General features: G+C 35.4%; 1 protein-coding gene across 3 annotated transcripts in view; it reads left to right on the top strand.

Annotated features, from left to right (window-relative positions):
• Positions 1–9,442, top strand: part of MTF2 (metal response element binding transcription factor 2) — an 84,803-nt gene extending 75,361 nt beyond the window's left edge. For 2 of the 3 annotated variants that reach the window (XM_029227661.1, XM_029227663.1), the window contains 5 exons: positions 925–1,095; positions 4,816–4,921; positions 5,035–5,087; positions 5,200–5,304; positions 7,001–9,442. In XM_029227661.1, the coding sequence (XP_029083494.1) occupies positions 925–1,095; positions 4,816–4,921; positions 5,035–5,087; positions 5,200–5,304; positions 7,001–7,358 (793 nt within the window). In that variant the 3' untranslated portion in view covers positions 7,359–9,442. The remainder of the gene's footprint in view (positions 1–924; positions 1,096–4,815; positions 4,922–5,034; positions 5,088–5,199; positions 5,305–7,000) is intronic. The other variant, XM_029227660.1, reaches the window with a different exon arrangement.
• Positions 9,443–19,386: the final 9,944 nt, after the last annotated feature.

Here is a 19,386-nt window from a genome sequence, read left to right as displayed (position 1 = left end):
CAGCAAGTTGCTTTTTTTGAACTTAGCAACATTTCCTCATTAAAAAATGTTACAATTACAAGTGGCTAGATCTTTAGACCAGCTCAAAAAGCCACGAGCAGTTACAGTGCCATAAAAATACTTTATGGGACAATGAATTCTGTAATCCAACTTAGTGTGCTTGAAATACATTTGTTCCTGTTATGGTAGAAATGGGAGCTCCCCTTTCTCAAACCTATATAAAAGTGGAAGAACAATGTAAGCACTTGGTAGTGGTTTTTATGGCCAGGCATGCTCTAGTAGAGCTAAGAGGGTGTTTTAGAATAAGAACCCTAAGGACTTTGGGAAAGGATTAAGGAGCATATTTTTCAGAAACTCAGGCCCACACTGAAATGTCACTTCTCTGCTCCAGGTTATTTCCAATTCCAGATCTGACATACCAGACACTCCTTTTATTTTCTGGGCCTCTAGGATTGGTCTCCTATTTTCTTTTCCAGTGCTTTCACCAATTACTTTCTGGCCAGGGTTTCTCTCCTCACAGATCCACTCTGAAATAGAATTATTCTTTTCCTAAACCTTGTTTGAGATGTTTTTGACAGATGACACTAAAAATATGGAGAAACATATTGGAACTAAAAAGACACCACTCTCTATTCTTCGTTCTAACTTTAAAAAGTTAGATGCCACATTTTAAAAAGAAAAATGGACATGTGTTCTTCTCCCTTCTGATACTATTCCTCTCTCCCTACTCCCCCATCATATCCTACTATGGACTGGCTCTGGAGCAGATAAGAATCAAAGAAAGCAAGGGGCAAAAAGTCAGTTTTTCTAGTATTGGGTGGATTTCATGTGTAAAGGCTTTATATCTGAAAGTTATAACTTAGGGTCTGCCATGTATATGTGTTCAGTTTTTAAATTTTTAGTTAATTTTTTTAAAAAATTTAGGTTTATGTCTGGGAAAGAAATAAAGAAGAAGAAGCATTTGTTTGGGTTGCGAATTCGTGTTCCTCCTGTGCCACCAAATGTGGCTTTCAAAGCAGAGAAAGAACCTGAAGGAACTTCCCATGAATTTAAAATTAAAGGCAGAAAGGCATCCAAACCTATATCTGATTCAAGGTAAAAGTTGATCTGTGGCTTAGTTTTTCTCATTAGCTTATTTGTAACTAAAAATGTGTGTTATTTAGTCTCATTAGTATATTTGAAAGTACAAGTGGCAGTGACCCTGATTTGTTTTCCTGCTTATAATTTCTTGCTTGGACAAGGTACAAAGAGTTAATGCTAGATGTTTATTTATTTACGTTTAGATCTAAGGCTTTCCATGAATAGGCCCTATTGATTTTGTTAGCAAACAGCTTAAGTACTGGCCTGTTCATTTGTTTGTTCATTTCTCATTCGTTTGTTCATTCATTCCATTTATCAAGTACCTTACTGTCTAAGTGCTGGAGATATAATAAAAAATGAGACTTTCTTTCTGCCCTGATGGGGTTTACATTATAGTGGGGAAGAAAGGTGATAAACAAGTAAAATAATTACAGATCATGCTAATACCATTTAGGAAATAGCAAACAGATTTAGACTGTACTGGGATGGATAGAGATGTAGGGGTCTACTTTAAGAAGGAGGCTTAAGGAAGGCCTATTTAAGATAGTATTTAAGCTGAAACTTAAAGAATGAGAATGACCTAACAATGTGAAGAACAAAGGGAAGAATATTTCAGGTAGCAAAAGTAAGTGTGAAGCTGTGAGTCATGTTCTAGGAACTCACAGAAGGCTACTGAGGTGTGAATGAGGGCTAGAGAATAGCATCAGGTGCTAGAAACGTTGGGTAGGGCTTGGTCATACAGAGTTTTGTAGGTCTCATTAGGAGTTTGGGTTGTTTTCTGAGAATAATGGGAAGCTATTTAAAGATGTATGCAGATTGAATTATCCTTTAAAAATACTTCTTTGGGTGCTGTTTGGAAAACATCAGTAGAGGTAAGAATAGAAGCAAGAAAAAATTGACTCGTTCACTTTTCTAGGTGAGAGATAAATAATGGTTGCTTATGTAGGTGGTAGCAGTCAAACAGAAAATAGATTCAAGATCTGCACTGGAGGCAGAATTTGCTGGCTTTGCTAATGAATTAAATTTCTGAAAGGAAGGGAGAAATTAAGTTACACAATGCCCAGATATCTGGCTTGAGCAACTAGTGGATGGTGTAACTTACCAAGATCTGGAAGAACAGATTTTGGCAAGGTGAATAAAGCATTCTTCTGTTTCATACTCATTGAGTTTGAGATTCTTATGAGGAATATCTAAGTGGTGATGATGTTAGATATAGGCAGTTGGGTGTGTAAATCAGGAGCTCAGGAGAGGTCAGGACACATGATAATAAATTTTGAAGCTGATTTATAAAGCCATGAGAATGGATGAAATTACCTAGAGAGAGAGGGGAAGAGAAGAGAATGTGGCCCAGAATAATGTCCTGCTATCATTTAGAGTTTTGAAAGAAGTGAAGTAAATGAAGGAGACTAGCAGAAAGCAATCAGTGAAATAGGAGGAAACCAGGAAAGTTTGATGTCATGAAAACCAAGTGGAGAGTATTTCAAGAAAGATGTGGGTGTATTAAACTACTGAATGTTGTTGCAGAGAGGCAGGTTAAGATGAGAGAAAAATGTTTATTGGATTAGATAACATTCTGTTATTAGTGACCTTGACAAAAACAATTCTGCTTGAGTGGTAAAGGTAGAAGTCAGATGGGAGTGGGTCAGTGTGATTGAATCCAGCACTGCCCAATTTACGTGTCAAAACTGGGCTTTTTCTACAATAAGGGACATGGGCGGATTCAAAATGATGATGATGATGATAATAAAGGAAATAATCTTTAAAAATTCTGAAAGAGAAGGAAGAAAGTGGAAAAGGGTATGTATCATCAGCTCTCAGAAGTAGTTTTACTGTACTGTAAAGGGAATGGAAGCTGAATCAATTGATGTTTTTTTTTTTTAATAGACAGAAGATAATTGTAACTTGTTTTTGTGTGTCAGTGGAGAAGAGAGTGGTATAGGAGAGGGGGAGGAAACTGAAGATATTGTAAAGTCTTTGAGAAGCCAAAAGGGACAGGATTTAGAGCCTAAATGTGGGAGTAGCCTTTGATAGGAGGACTTACACCCCTCTGTTGAAATGGGGTGTAAAAGGCAAAGGTGGGTACAAATGCTGGTTCTGTTTTAGATTTAGCATTTGGAAGATAACTAAAGTTATTGCTTGGTAACTTCTGTTTTCTCAGTGAAATGATGAGGGAAAGATAGCTGAGAGGGAAATTTAAGGAGCAAATACAAGCTATGAGATAATTATCTTGGAGAATAAGAAAATGTAATTACAGAGGGTTGACAGTGCTTTATATCCATTTGAGTTGGTAATTAAGTAGATACTACTTTAAGGGTTTGTTTTTTCTTAAAGAAAGAATACTTATTCCTATCACTTTCAAATGTTATCATTAATCTTTTGCTAACAATTGCTTATATTATGAATTAGAAAAAAGATTTCCACAATCTTTCTCATTCCTATCATGATTTTGATAGGACACTTTGTCTGTGGTAGCTATAAGGTTTTCTTTTGATGCCACCAGGTAATGGTTTAACTTTCTCTAAAGGTATTCTCAGTTTCTTCTGGGACCTATTAGTCCAGGGGTCCTTTATAAATGTTAATGGTGATCATCTTTCCAAAAAACAAAAACAAAAAAATGTATACCCCATCCATCTTATCCTTGAAACTTCTGATTATAGTTCTAGTTATGCTTCTCTACTTTCTCCTTCCTTGTATTTCCACCTTTATTTTCCCCAACCCTAGTTTGGTGTGTGGAGGGATAGTCTTTCCTAGTTTTCTCCAGTCACCTCTTTCTAGCCTATTATGTAATGTTGTTCCTTTACCTTGTTTTTAAGTTGAATGTTCCTGGATAATGTTCTTATAGCACTTAAACCATTTTATTATCCTGCTTGTATACACATTTGTCACCTTCAAACTATATTGTGAACCCTTAACACAGGGAATGGCTTTGTATTCCAATTGTTAGTATTCCCTTTATATGGAGATGTTTGTTGCATAAATGAAATGGATGTTCTGTGTATTGATATTTGCCATTCTTCCCTTCTATTAATTAGAGATGTTCTTGACCTATTGCTTTTTTCCCCTTCCTATTGCTTGATATTTGCCTTTGTGTCTCAAAAATGGTTTTCCTGATCTTTCTAATTTTGTCCTTGAATGACTCCCCTGCCCAGTATGAAGGATTCTTTCTTCCTTTACATTCTCCCACCCCGGGCTTCATTCTCTTTCTGATTAGCATCATTTAGGAACCCACAGGATGTCCCTGTTTATACCTACTCTGTTTTAACATAGATACTTCCTGGCTCCATGAGGTTAACTACTAACTTTGTAATCACTTTTAGTATAGTAAATTCTTGAAACATCCCCCAAGTACCTACATAGTAACAACCTAAATGAAATAATTGAACTTTAAGGAGTTTTTGAATCTTCCATCTAATATAGTAGTATTTTTTTGTTTCGTTTTATGTTTTTTAAAAAAAAATTTAGGTGTTATGTATTTTTCAGAATTGTATTAGAGAACTTTTTTCTTAAACCTTTTGTATATAAATATCTCTTAAGAAGTATTTAAATTAGAATGTATTATCTATGAACTTGACTAAACTTGTAGATTTAACTTTGTTGTTTTTATATTACCATTAATGTAAAAATATAAGTATAATCTAATTATCACATAAGTAGAGCTATGATAGTGTATATTGTCCATTGTCTTTTTGTTTTCTTTGTGCAGAGGTTAAATACATAAATGGTTTTATGTTTCAGGGAAGTAAGCAATGGCATAGAAAAAAAAGGAAAGAAAAAGTCTGTAGGTCGTCCACCTGGCCCATATACAAGAAAAATGATTCAGAAGACTGCTGAGCCACCTTTGGTAAGAGGACATATTGGCATATGTTCTCAGAGAGGAAGTCTGCTTGAAATTACTGAGAAACTAATATCTTTACTTTAGAAACCATGCTTTAGGTGTGTTTTTTTATTTTCCAGGATAAGGAATCAATTTCAGAGAATCCTACTTTGGATTTACCTTGTTCTATAGGGTAAATAGAAAGTTATTTTCTCCTACCTTAGGAATTTTCTTTTGGGGGGGAAATTAATATTTCTACTGTTATGTAATATAGTCGTTATACCATTTAAATTCTTTTGTCTCAGGAGAACTGAGGGAACTGCACATTCATCCAATACCTCAGATGTGGATTTCACGGGTGCTTCCAGTGCAAAAGAAACTACCTCGTCTAGTATTTCCAGGCATTATGGGTAGATATTTTATGTTCTTATCCTTGACTAATTTTCCTCTAGACTTTTTCTTTGTAAAGTGGTGATTAAATAAATTTTTAGCAATTGAAAGTGATACAAGTTTGTCTTTCAGCTTTTGAGAAGCAATCCATATGTTGATTCCTTAGGTTGTTGATATTCATCTGAATATTTTTGCTTTTCAGAGCACAGACATTAAAATTTTCACATTTGTCAGGAATTTTGCTATGTACACAGAGAAGAGGTATCCTGGTGTTTATAGGTGTGCTGTTTTCTGTGAGACCTTTTTATGCTTCTAATATACAAGTGTGGATATTTTTTTTAATAAGTTGGAATCAGGAACACAGATCCTTTTATTAATAAAAGGATTTTAAACTCAGGATTTTTATCAATAGTAGACTTCCCCTCTAATATTTTATTTAACCTAACTCTTCAGAAGGGCAACATTTTCCAGAAGTTTGATGTATCAGGTAAGAAAAGTTTAGTTTACTTGGGGCCAGAGCTATGAGCTTCTAGGTTTTATACTTCCTCTTGTTTAATTTTTGTTCACAATTCAAAAACTGCTCTTGTAAATCATATAAAATTCTAAGTATTTAAAGGCTTAAAATGTAACTCATTTTTAAATGAATTGTGAATAATAATAATGTGAGCTTTTTTTTTTTTTTTTGGTACATCGTCTTATTTAATTCTTAAAACAATCTTTTGAGTTGTTCCCATTTTATAGATAAGAAAACTGAGACTTAGAAGGTTTTTGTAACAAGCCCAAGATGGCATGTTTATTAACAAGTATACAGAGCTGGGATTTTAACTTTGGCAGTATGATTATAAAATCTTTGAATTTAGCTGTTATGCTATATTTTATTTTATTTTATTTTATTTTTTTAATTTTTTTTTGGCGATACGCGGGCCTCTCACCGCTGTGGCCTCTCCCGCCACAGAGCACAGGCTCTGGACGCTCAGGCCCAGCGGCCGTGGCTCACGGGCCCAGCCACTCCGCGGCATGCGGGATCCCCCCAGACCGGGCACGAACCCGCATCCCCTGCATCGGCAGGCGGACCCTCAACCACTGTGCCACCAGGGAAGCCCCTATTATGCTATATTTTGACTTTGTTTTATAAAATCATTATATTTCTGAACTCAAAGATTGTCTAGTTCAGCCCCTTCACTTAATCTCTTCACTTAAGAGAACACAGAGGATAAGAGATTTAAATTTGGCCAATATCATATTGAGCTAGACCCAAGGTACCCTGACATCTAGGTTAGGGTTATTTCTTACTTAACAGTAGGCCTAGAATTAGTAACGAAGAGAATCTTTATACTAGTTCTGCCATCTGTTTAAGCACATGGAAAGGTGTCTTGTATGCAGTAGGTGCTTATTAAATGTTTCTTGCATTGAATGAATGAATGAATGAATGAACTGTCTTCTTTTTAATGATAAAAATGTTGACAAGACCTGACTTACAAATCCTCTTGGTAAGAATTTGCCTCGTTGGCCTCATAAATCAAAAATTTCCTCTGATTCTTTTAAGCTTAATAGTACATAGTTAAGGAAGAAAAGCTCTTCAAAGGTCAGCCTCAAGAAGGTGATTGAATTTAATGAAGGCGAGTGATAATCCATTTTATATAGCATTTGTTGTTTTGATTTGGCTGATTTTTATGTCAGCAAGGGTAGACAATTGTGGCCTTGTTTGTTCTATAGATTATCTGACTCCAGAAAAAGAACTCGTACAGGAAGATCTTGGCCTGCTGCAATACCACATTTACGGAGGAGAAGGGGTCGTCTTCCAAGAAGAGCACTCCAGACTCAGAACTCAGAAATTGTAAAGGATGATGAAGGCAAAGAAGATTACCAATTTGATGAACTCAACACAGAGATTTTGAATAACTTAGCAGATCAGGAGTTACAACTCAATCATCTAAAAAACTCCATTACCAGTTATTTTGGTGCTGCAGGTAGAATAGCATGTGGTGAAAAATACCGAGTATTGGCTCGTCGGGTGACACTTGATGGAAAGGTGCAGTATCTTGTGGAATGGGAAGGAGCAACTGCATCCTGACTGTAGGACTGAACATTATGTTCACTGCACTCTCATTTTCTGTAGGTACAGTTCAAAGCCCTAAAGGAGTCTGGCTTTTACTATCTTTCTTAAAAAAAAAAAAAAAGGTAAAAAAAAAGTCACTTAAGGAGATAATACTAGCCTTAACATGTACTTGTCAATGTTATGGATATTGTCATAAAAAGATATCTTTTAAAAATCAGAACAGAGACTTAATTTTTTAAATCTTAAGATTTGTAGAATGTTTCTAGGATAGGATATTAAAAATGATTCAAACCGATGCATGGTGTTAGATAATTTTTCTAATTATTCCATTGAGTCAGTTTTTGTGGTTAGTGGTTATCAGAGCAAACTTATCATGTAGATAGATAGCACAAGTATTTGGAGAAACATTGTCTGTTTTGTTACCAAAATGTTGGAAAAAATTTATTTCAATACCTTTTAGAATTCATAAAGTGCAGTGTATATAATGCCTACTAAAAGACTGTAAAATATTGAAATTTTCTTTCAAAGTGTAAAAAATATATTGAGCCTGTAAATTGCTCTGTGACTAGACTTCATTGTCGTCTTAATATATTCTTTGCATGTGCATATATATACACACGTGTGTATATATATGTGTGTGATTGATTATGTGACCTATGCAATACAAATTATGGGAATGGGCAGCTTTGGAGTATATATCCCATAATTCTTTTTTCAGGAATAGTTGCAGTATTTACACAGCAGCATTTCTTCTCAGGCTTTTATTGGGTGCTGTTGCTTGCTATGTATGAAGAGAAATGTGTCAGACAAGTTTAGTGTGTTCTGAAGAAGGGTGTGAACAACAGTGTTCATGGGCTTTTTCGAATGCTTTTCACTTTCAGTCCTTGTAACTCAGCTGTTCAGTACCTAAAACAAATTCAAATAGTATGAATATTATCTCCTACTAGAAGTAACGTTTTCAAGTTTTCATGGCACATTATGATTGTAAATGTCTCTCAGTTTTAACAGTAAGTCTATAGGAGTCCCGTGAAGATTCCTGAAATGTCTGTAGTAACTGTTAGTCATGTTGAATAAGTGTAGTATGAACAAAGTATTTTATTGCACAGGGTTAACAAACAGTATGTTGCCTGCAGAGACAACTGCTGTTTTATTACAACATTACCTCTTGTTTTTATACAGCGTACCAAGATTTAAATTGATAACTTTATTTTACATGTGTTAAAAAAAAAAAAGAAAAACAAGTTTCTTTTAGCACCAGTGTTAGAGCTGTCTTCTGTTTCTTTTTGTTTTGTTTTGTTTGTTTGTTTTCTTTTTTAGCCAAAGAGTAAACAGAAGAATATTCTTATTTTGGTGGCTATTCATTTTACTCTTAAAAGTGATTGGTGGATTTTAGCCTAAAATTTGGAGAATTTGCCACCAAAATGAAAAATATGTAAAGTGTAGTGATTACAGAGGGGTTAAAAATGTGGGTTAGTACTTATTTATTCCATTGATTGATTATTTGACTGTTTATAAGAAAGTTGCTTTATTTCTTTAAACATCTTCAAAAGATGACCTTTTCTTGTCACATTATAGCCAAAAGAAGCAGAGAACTTCGTAGTCCTGCATTTGGTTCCTGGTTGGCCAGGTATAAATGAGCTTTACAAAAGTGCAAATTAAGAACTGTCACTTCTGTTTACCTCCACCAAAACTTGATTTTCCCCTAGCTATTAATTTAAAGTTGCCTTTCCTGCAGCTGCAATATTTTGAATAACACACAGAGTTTGTGTTGATTTTGAATGTTTGTTTATATCTAGGGGTAATGGAAAATGTAAATCCCGTGTAACCTTATTCACTCCACGTGTATCATATTATTTCATTTTTCCCAAAGTCCTTTAATTCTAACTGAACACCAGCAGTATTTTTAGTAATCCTTTCTTTAGCATACTTGGAAGATGATTTATTAAGCTGAACTGTCTTTAGACGTAATTATTGTGAATGTTTGTTTTATTTTATCATGGTGGTTCACATGGCTCTGATGTTCAGTTTGTATTTTTGGAATTGCTTTACTTAGATTAAAACAGACCAACATTAAATGTGTGTATTTTTTAAAGAGCTAATGAGTTTTGCTTCTGTATTTGCCTGAAAATACACACTGGTGCAGTAGATGACGACTTTTATTTAGCTAGGGAGACAAGGAGTTCTAGTTCCATTGTAAATATGTTCATTTGAATTAATCTTTATAAAACTTTGCTTTCATTTTCCACTTGTCCCCCAAATAAATATTAATAATTATTGAATGTTCATCTTAAATGCTCCTGTAAAGAAGTAAACTATGTTTAGCAGCTTGTACACTTTATACTTGAAAGACAATATATCTTCCTGTATCTACCCTGTCCCCAAACTTAAAAAAAATTCAGCCTTTTCAACTGTGTTTTCTTTTCTTCTTAAGGATATACAAGGTGTCAGGGTTCATGTAAAAGGATTTCCTTTTTTTTTTTCCCCCTGAAAAGCTTTGCCCCAGGCTACAGAAAGAAAAGATGTAAAAATAATATACCTTATTCATTTTAATTCCATTTTTATTCAAAACAAATATATTTTATAAATACACTCATAGTCATGGGTAAATATGGATTCTTAGGCCTTTAGGTGATCAAACTAGATCAGAATATGAGCTATCAGAGTTATTCTATAGATTCTAATGTGGGAGTGATGAAGACAGATCTTGCTGGATATATTTTGTTACTAAATGTTTAACAGAAGTGAATGTTCACTGATATGTGAGTTGAGGGTATTTTTCCATGTTTTATTTTGCAAGGTATGTTTGGTTTCTATTGTGTATGTATTAAGATTTCTGTTAGTGTTGGTGTAGAACTAATTCTGTGTTTTGGGCTACTTGATTGACTTTTTATTAGGTACTGTTAAGTTTTGGTTGGAACCTGATCTGACTTGTATAGTTTTAGCAGACTTTTATAATCTGGTTCTAGAGTTGTTTGAATGAGAATGTAATGGCAAAGGAAGATGTCTGTGCAACGTTGGGAAATAGTAAAAATGCCTTCTTTGCGTGGGGAAGTTTTCCTTTTTAATTATATTTGAGTACCTCTATGAATATACTCCCAAAAGTCTCCTTCAGTTTCTTTTGTGGCAGTTGATCAGTCATGTTCTTTCCTCAGGGAAATAAAAACTTGACAGCTAAATGTGAAGTGAGAACTTTATCATGGGATTCTTTTATAATTAGTAGCAGTTAAGAAACTAGATATCTGTCTGATATAAATTTGGAGGTGGGAGACGTTGTGAAAGCAAATTGGCTCACTAAATAACAAGTAGATGGGAGCAAGTAACTTTTAAGTCATAATATCAAAATATCTTGGAGCAATACCTAGATCAAAATATTATGCTCTCTTTATATTTAAAATTAGAATAAGGCTGCAAATTAACCAGCTCACTTATTTTCTCCCCTCGCCTCACTTCTACCCAACAAAATCCCTCTTTGCTTTTTTTATTTGGTCTCGCTATGTGGCATGTGGGATCTTAGTTCCCCGATTGGGAGTGGAGGTGGAGTATTAACCAGTGGACCACCAGGGAGTGCTGGTTTTTGCTCTTAACCCTTGCATTTTCTCTTTGTTGGAGATGATGCATAGATGCTTAGTAATAACTCCTCACTTTTGCAGTATCTTCAAGGAATGTGATTTCTCGTTCAAGAAAGTTTTCCACTGGATTTAAGCAAGCAAACAAATGAATAAAACCTTCATAGATGACAAGATGTACTTACTGCATAAAGTAAAACTATATCCTGTTTTAAATCATAAGTTTAATTTCTGTTCCTTATATTTACCGAAAGGTTTTGATCCTTTTTCTTCCCCCTACCCTATAACATGCTTTCCCAGTGGGGGGAATATGGGCACAAATTGGTTTATGGCATGGGGAGGGGGGGGCCAAAAAAGTCTGAGATAATGGTTTGTGGCCCTCCAGAGCTCACTCAACTCTACCTGACAAAAATCTTATTCCTTAGTATTGAGTTACTTTCGTTGAGTTTTCTTGAATATCACAAGAGCAGCACTGACATTGAGTTAAAGGAACATACACAAAATAATTTTAAGATCAGTGCTGTGAAACCGTGGCAAATGTATAGCTATGTTCTGGAGGACTTTGATTGTTCAGTCTTGAACTCACATTGTCAGAGGTGGGTCTGCACGTGTGTATTGGCTTCTACTAACTCCCTTGTGATGTCATTTATGTTTGATCCTAAGTGCTTTTGTGTGTGACCTGAGCTTGGAGAATTAAATAAAGCTAGTTTATATTTTGTTATTTAGTTTTCAAGGTTATTTAACCCATCACTAACTGTGTTAGGTACTGAAAAGAAAAAAATGTTGACAATATCTGAATGAATATCTAGCAGCTGGTTAAAAGTAATTTTTTTCTATTAAGCAGAGGTTCAAAGTTAGCTCACCAAAAACAATTGTTTTAAGAAATTAAGTTTTTCTAATGTTTTACTTTTGTTGGAGAAATACCACGTTTGAATTTTTAAATATTTACATTGCTGTTATGTGTTTATAAAAATTGCACATATAATTTTAGAATCAATTTATATAAGTAAATAAATTACATTGAAAGTTACTCAAAATGAAGTTATAATAGCAGCATCCAGTATTAATAATATTGTACATACTTAGTGAAGGATTAGAATTTCCTATACAGAATTAGTGGAATGTAAGGAAATTTTTCCTGTACAGAATTTGAGACAAAAACAAGATTTTGTGAGAATTTGGGTCCCCTTTGAAAATATGTAAAACTTGCTTAGATATCCCTGAAGTTAAACTTCCTTGAGGAGACATGGAAGTTTAAGGAAATGAAGCTTTTTGGAGAGACTTTTGGGAGGGAAAGCCTATTGGTTCATTTAAGATGGAGGCACAGTTTTGGTTCCTGTTATTCCTATATTGCCAAATCTCTTCTAGAACCCAAGAGCATATCTGTAACGGTTCCATTGCTTTTTTTTCCCTTTGGTGTTACAATTTTGCATAACCATGTATCTTAGACTTTCTATGCTTTTCTTACCTCTGGATATAAATTTTCCAGTGAAGAATTATGCCATTAGAAACCCATTTTTTTTTTAAACATCTTTATTGGAGTATAATTGCTTTACAATGGTGTTTTAGTTTGTGCTTTATAACACAGTGAATCAGCTGTATGTACACATACATCCCCATATCTCCTCTCTCTTTCATCTCCCTTCCACCCTCCCTATCCCACCCTTCTAGGTGGACACAAAGCACCAAGCTGATCTCCCTGTGCTATGCAGCTGCTTCGCACTAGCTATCTGTTTTACATTTGGTAGTGTATATATGTTCCTGCCACTCTCTCACTTCATCCCAGCTTCCCCTTCCCCCTCCCCGTGTCCTCAAGTCCATTCTCTACGTCTGTGTCTTTATTCATGTCCTGCCCCTAGGCTCTTCAGAACCATTTTTTTTTTTTTAGATTCCATATACATATGTTAGCATACAGTATTTGTTTTTCTCTTTCTGACTTACTTCACTCTGTATGACAGTCTCTAGGTCCATCCACCTCACTACAAATAACTCAGTTTCATTTCTTTTTATGGCTGATTAATATTCCGTTGTATATATGTGCCACATCTTCTTTATCCATTCATCTGTCGATGGACACTTAGGTTGCTTCCATGTCCTGGCTATTGTAAATAGAGCTGCAATGAACATTGTGGTACATGACTCTTTTTGAATCATGGTTTTCTCAGGGTATATGCCCAGTAGTGGGATTTCTGGGTTGTATGGTGGTTCTATTTTTAGTTAGAAACCCATTCTTGATACCTCTATAAACCACAGTTTGCTCTTTAAGCAACTTTTAAACCATTAAAGACCAGAAACATTTAAAATGCAACTTTATTGAAGATTTTTCTAGTTATGAAGTACTTCACGTTTTTAAAAACACTATTCTTAGCATGCTAACCTTTTCCTAATTACTGAGAGATTGTGAATGTTCATTTATTGTATGTTGCTGTAATATGGTGCTACTCTCAGGGATCCAGATGTGGTTAAGGGAATCTAGTCCTTACTCTTTTTTTTTCTTTTGAAATTTATTTATTTATTTATTTATTTATGGCTGTGTTTGGGTCTTTGTTGCTGCGCGCGGGCTTTCTCTAGTTGAGGCGAGCAGGGGCTACTCTTCGTTGCGGTGCGCGGGCTTCTCATTGCGGTGGCTTCTCTTGTTGCGGAGCATAGGCTCTAGGTGCGCGGGCTTCAGTAGTTGTAGCACATGGGCTCAGTAGTTGTGGCTCGTGGGCTCTAGAGCTCGGGCTCAGTAGTTGTAGTGTACGGGCTTACTTGCTCTGCGGCATGTGGGATCTTCCCGGACCAGGGCTCAAACCTGTGTCCCCTACATTGGCAGGCGGATTCTTTACCACTGTGCCACCAGGGAAGCCCTAGCCCTTACTCTTAATGGCGTAGCCTAGGTGGTGCTTTTATATTTGTCTACTTTTCACATATCTTTTGTGTCAGTCCCCATGTTAATAATCCATGTGTATTCACAGTGTGTTGAGCAGCTTTCTCCCTTTCCGTTCTCTCCCATCTAGCTTCTAAACGTTTTTAATTTACAGTAGACTGGGAAGAATTTAAGCGAAGTTTTCTGGAACAAATAGATAACCACTTAAGTAAAAATTTAAACCTTTTCTTACCCACAGTTCTGATCTTCAGATTCTTGAGTAATGGCTCAAGAGTGATTTTCTAATGAGAACCTGCTGTATAGCACAGGGAGCTCTATTTCACTTCACTGTACAGTAGAAACTAACACAACATTGTAAAACAACTATACCCCAATAAAAAAAAATTAATTAATTAAAAAAGTGATTTCCTTTGAGAAAAAGTAAATGGCTTTCTTATATTTGTTCATTACTCAAAACGAGAGTTTTTTTTTTGTTTTTTTACTATTTAACATTTTATTGATTGAAACGTTTATGATCATAAGTTGCATCAGGTTTTCTATTATCAAACACAATTAAGATAGTTTTTCAAAAAAAAAAGATAGTTTTTCAACTGTCATTGAATAATTGAACATAGAAAATAAAAATCTTTCATTTGCAGGTACTTAGAGTTGGAAAAATTCTTCATTCTGTATTCCATCTTATGTGACATACAAGGCTTTGTCTGTTCATCTAGGAATTTAAAGGCCTAATTGAGAAGACTCTAATTGGTTGTAGAATCCATGGCAAAATAGGGTTGCAATAGAAGCCATATATTCCTATGTAGCTGAGGCAGAGCCAGCAACTACTATAATGATGAAATTTCAAATTTTCCACTATTTTCTAGCTTTTCATTGCGGAAAATGCATTTATTGGAGTAAGTTTGGCCATTGGTTGTAAGATTGGATCCATTTCTCTGGTGCAAAAATGTAATTTATCTGTGTGTACATTACAGTATGGCATTTTGCACATGTCTCCTGAAGATGCAAAAGCAGTTTCAGAATGAGGAAATGCCAAGGCAATGATGAAAATAACTTTGATGTATGATGAGAAGAAAGACATTTTATCACGTCTTTTTAAGACTAAGGAAGTGTCATTGTTTTTGAGATGAAGGCTTCACCTGGCACCTTAGTCCTATTCCATATCCTTGTTTTGGTCATCTGACTCTTCACAATAGTTCCTTGGAGATAGCTGAGAGGCTGTATCCTGGACTTCAGTCCTCAGTAGGTCCACCGAATAAAAGATAATTCTCAACTTTTAGGTTGTGCAGGTTTTTTTTCAATCAACATCCTTGTTTTGAGTAATGAACAAGTTTTTGTTTTTCATGCTTCCTATTTTAGGAGATTGTTTGAAATCTCGACTCCTGGATAAGTGAGGTAAGACTGTAATATAGGCTAGAGTAGGTTGATTATTTTGTGGCTCTCTGATTGATCTCAGTTTGTCTTAAGATAGTAAAAACTGCATACACCCCTCCCCCCCCAAAAAAATCAGTGGACTTGTTATAGATACGCTCTTGGGTTCTGGAGGAGATTTGGTGATAAAGGGCTGCAGGAATCCAAACTGTTCCTCCATAAAATTAGATGAGCCAATAGGCTTTTCCTTTCCAACAAGGTGTTAAGAGTTGGCTCATGCCATCTGTGCATTATGGGAAAGAGAAAATACGTTTTTTGTCTAGTTTGGACTTGTCATATAAGAACAGTATTATTTTAGAGAATAGCAAATTGACGGTGGTGTTATTACATGAACATATTTAATAGTCACAAAAGTAGTCTAAAGGAATAGAGAGGAGATAGTATTTCAGTCAGAGCAATAATTCCATACTAATCCTCATGACTTTATAGGTTAAATGAATACAAGAATTGAATAGTAGTAATTTAACTTTTTACTACTTTAAATGCTGAAATTGTGTGATCGCAATTAAACTTTAAAATGTCAAGCTTCAGAGGATCACAATTTCTAAGAAAATAGTTGTTTTACTAAATTTATGTGATTGTATGTCAGCTAAATTTAGTTTGTTTTATTTTCTTGGCTAAATAAGTCAGGAAAATGTGTAAAATTAAGTTACCTATGCTGTTTATTGCCTTTATGTGGAAGGTATAATTTAAAATGTCTCAGTAGGGTCAAACTCTTGATTTCTTTGAAATAATTTTTTTAAATGTGAAAATATTAAAAAAATAAGTTTGTACTTAAAAAGTAGTACTTAATGTAAGACTCAGTGTTTTAAAATATAATTTACGTTTATTTGGGGGCCCTTTCTAGAAAAACTATGTGTGTTGTTAGCCTTGTTATAATAAAATTTTATCTGCTAATTGAAAATGCCAGTGTCATAGATAAGCAGATTAACAAAGTATGCAATTACTTATATTTTGAATTTGATGGCTTTGTTATTGTTTTAGGATTATTGAAATCAGTTTTGTGTTACTTAAGCACACTCTGACTTAGAAAAGCAAAAGTTAGATAACTTAGAAACATGATGTAAGTGTTAAAGGGTAGTGCTGGATTAAATTTTTTTGACAGAATAAACAAAATATTGACCCATACCTAATATTGTTACATTGAAATTTTGAACCTTCACCATTAAGAACATTAAGATTTATATTGTAATGAAAATAACCTCATAAAACTTCATCTATTCATCATGATTATTATATTGAGAATTGGGGTGAATTTTTTAAATTATAGTATATGTAGGTATAACTTTGGTTTTACATCTTTTAAAATTGTGTACTTTTAACATAAGACATTTCATATTGAGAGGTTGCCCTAAACTCAGTTTAAGGTAAGCCACTGCTTATCAACCGTGTCATAAGTTTAGGTAAAATACAGTTTTAGTTAAATAAAATTCAAAACCTGTTTATTTCTTAAGAACTTCATTATTGTGCTTATTTTTGAAGATAAAAATTTTATTTTTCTGGATGTTTAAAAAACTATATATATTGGTTTCCTAGAGCTGCCATAAAAAATTACCACAAACTTGGGCTTCCCTGGTGGCGCAGTGGTTGGGAGTCCGCCTGCCGGTACAGGGGACGCGGGTTCGTGCCCCGGTCCGGGAAGATCCCATATGCCGCCGAGCAGCTGGGCCCGTGAGCCATGGCCGCTGAGCCTGTGCGTCCGGAGCCTGTGCTCCGCAACGGGAGAGGCCGCAACGGGGAGAGGCCCGCGTAACGCCAAAAAAAAAAAAAAAAAATTACCACAAACTTGGCATAAAACAAAAGCCATTTATCTCTCATGGTTCTAGAGGTTAGAAGTCTGAACTCAGGGTGGTGACAAGGTTGGTTCTTTGTGGAACCTCTGATGGAGAATCTATTCTATGCCTCTCTCTTAGCTTCTGGTAGGCAGCAGTCCTTGACATTCCTTGGCTGTACACATATCATTCCAGTTAATGCCTTCAATTTATACAACCTTAGTCTGTATCAAATCTCCCTGTCCTTTCTCTTCTAAAGACACCAGTAATTGGATTAAGGCCCCACACCAAATCCAAGATGATCTTATCTCAAGATCCTTAACTTAAATACATCTACAAAGCCCTGTTTCCAAATAAGTTCACATTCATAAGTACTTGAAGTTCAGACTTCTATCTTCTGGGGGACTCAATTCAACCTACTTCAGTATTATTGCAGGATATTTTTTGTACGCCTCAGTACAAATGGTTTTTCAAACCATTTTGTATTATTGTTTATTTAAATGCAGCAATTATATTTTGTTTATTTATATATTGTTTATTTAAATGCAGCAATTATATTTTGAATACCTGTGAGTTGCTTGTAAGAGAAAAATGAAATATTAGGAGTCCTGCTCTGAATTCTTAAATTATGGAGGATGCAAACATAAATAGAACTAAATTTGAGTTGAAATATATTAGGTACTATGGAATATTGGTACAGAATTCCATAGGAAGAGTAAATCTAAGAGAGGCATTAGGGAAGGACTTACTGAAGGGAATCTCATTTGAACTTGGCTCTGAAGGATGATAGGATTTTTTAAAAATTTATTTTGTTCAAGTATAGTTGGTTTACAACGTTGTGTTAATTTCTGCTGTAAAGTGATTCAGTTATACATATATATTCTTTTTCATATTCTTTTCCATTAGGGTTTATTACAGGATACTGAATATAGTTCCCTGTGCTGTGCAGTAGGACCTTGTTGTTTATCCATTCTATCTATATAGTAGCTTGCATCTCCTAATCCCAGACTCCCAATCCATCCCTCCTCCAAGGATGATAAGATTTTGATGGGCGGAAAATAGGGTAGGATAAGAAACAGCATAAATAAATTCAAGGAGATGGAATTTTGGTGGTGGTGGGGTGGGAGTTCAATGAGCATACTTTAGAGAATGGTACAGTCTTGGGGAATTTAGGATATAAACATGAGAATTAAGCAACGTTTGGAAACAGCATATGAGTACAGGTATCTACAAATATGTGCTATATTGCTGGAGAAATGAGATTAATTTGGTGTAATATTTCTTAGGTTGTACCTTGAAGGATGGGTTAAATAGAGGCTAAGGGAAAGAAAAGCTAAGTTCAAAATGAGGGAACAGGGTAAGAACAGGCCTGGAATTGAGAATGAACATTTCACTCAATATTTGAGGGCCTACTGTTTTCTAAGACACTACCAGGAGGAAAATGTGAAGTAGATATAATTATCTCTTTCTCTTTGCTGGGAAGCTTAGAATGTATATGTTTACCTATTTAAAGTGGCAAGAGTGGCAAGAGAATTTAAGGGAAGGGAGAGAGTACTTTTGCCTGGGGCCTGGCTGTGGAGGACGTTTGGGAAAAGGAATTATTAGGGAAGACTTCATAAAGGAGTTTAAACTGGACCATGAATGATCAGGATTTGTAGAGAAGGGAACACACTAGGGCATTCCACAGTACAGGAAGGGTAAGCAAAGGCATTAAGCCCCCACACAGAAAAGGACAGTAGAATTTGGGTAGTGTGTGACATAGTTGAGGCTGGAAATGATCTGGATTCTGATGGGACTGCTATGCTAAGTTGTGTTTTACAATTAATTTGGCACTGGGATGTAGGATGAATTAGAGGGAAATATGAGGTACAAAGCCAGCTAGGGCTAATCTAAATATAGGTAAATCTTTTTGTTGTTGTTTTTTTAACTGTGTCTTAAAAAAAAAAAAAACATTGTATTTATTTGGTTGCGCCGGGTCTTAGTTGCGGCAGGCGGGCTCCTTAGTTGTGGCTTGCGGGTTCCTTAGTTGGGGCAGGCTGACTTCTTAGTTGTGGCATGCAGACTCTTAGCTGCAGCATGCATGTGGGGTCTAGTTCCCTGATCAGGGGTCAACCTGGGCCCCCTACATTGGGAGCACAGACGGTGCCACCAAGGAAGTCCCTAAATCTACTTAAATCTGAGGTAGTAGAAGCAGTGGGGATGTTGGGAATACTTATGAGAGAGGTTAGAGAGATTAGTTGACAGTACTTGACTGAGCAGGTCATGGGTCTTTAAGTTTTGAGGACCTGGGAGGCTAGTTATGTCATTCAATAGAGCAGCCCTGTTCAGAGAGCAGTAAGGAAGATAGGCTTGATTGGAAGAAAAGGTTGATGCTTGGAAGTAGTGGAATAAGTAAAGAAGTGGAGTAG

This window comes from Monodon monoceros, unplaced genomic scaffold (assembly GCF_005190385.1).
Source record: "Monodon monoceros isolate NGI ecotype Baffin Bay Population unplaced genomic scaffold, NGI_Narwhal_1 Super_Scaffold_18, whole genome shotgun sequence".
In the NCBI taxonomy this organism is placed as follows: domain Eukaryota; kingdom Metazoa; phylum Chordata; class Mammalia; order Artiodactyla; family Monodontidae; genus Monodon; species Monodon monoceros.
This window is presented reverse-complemented; position numbering and strand designations above follow the sequence as displayed.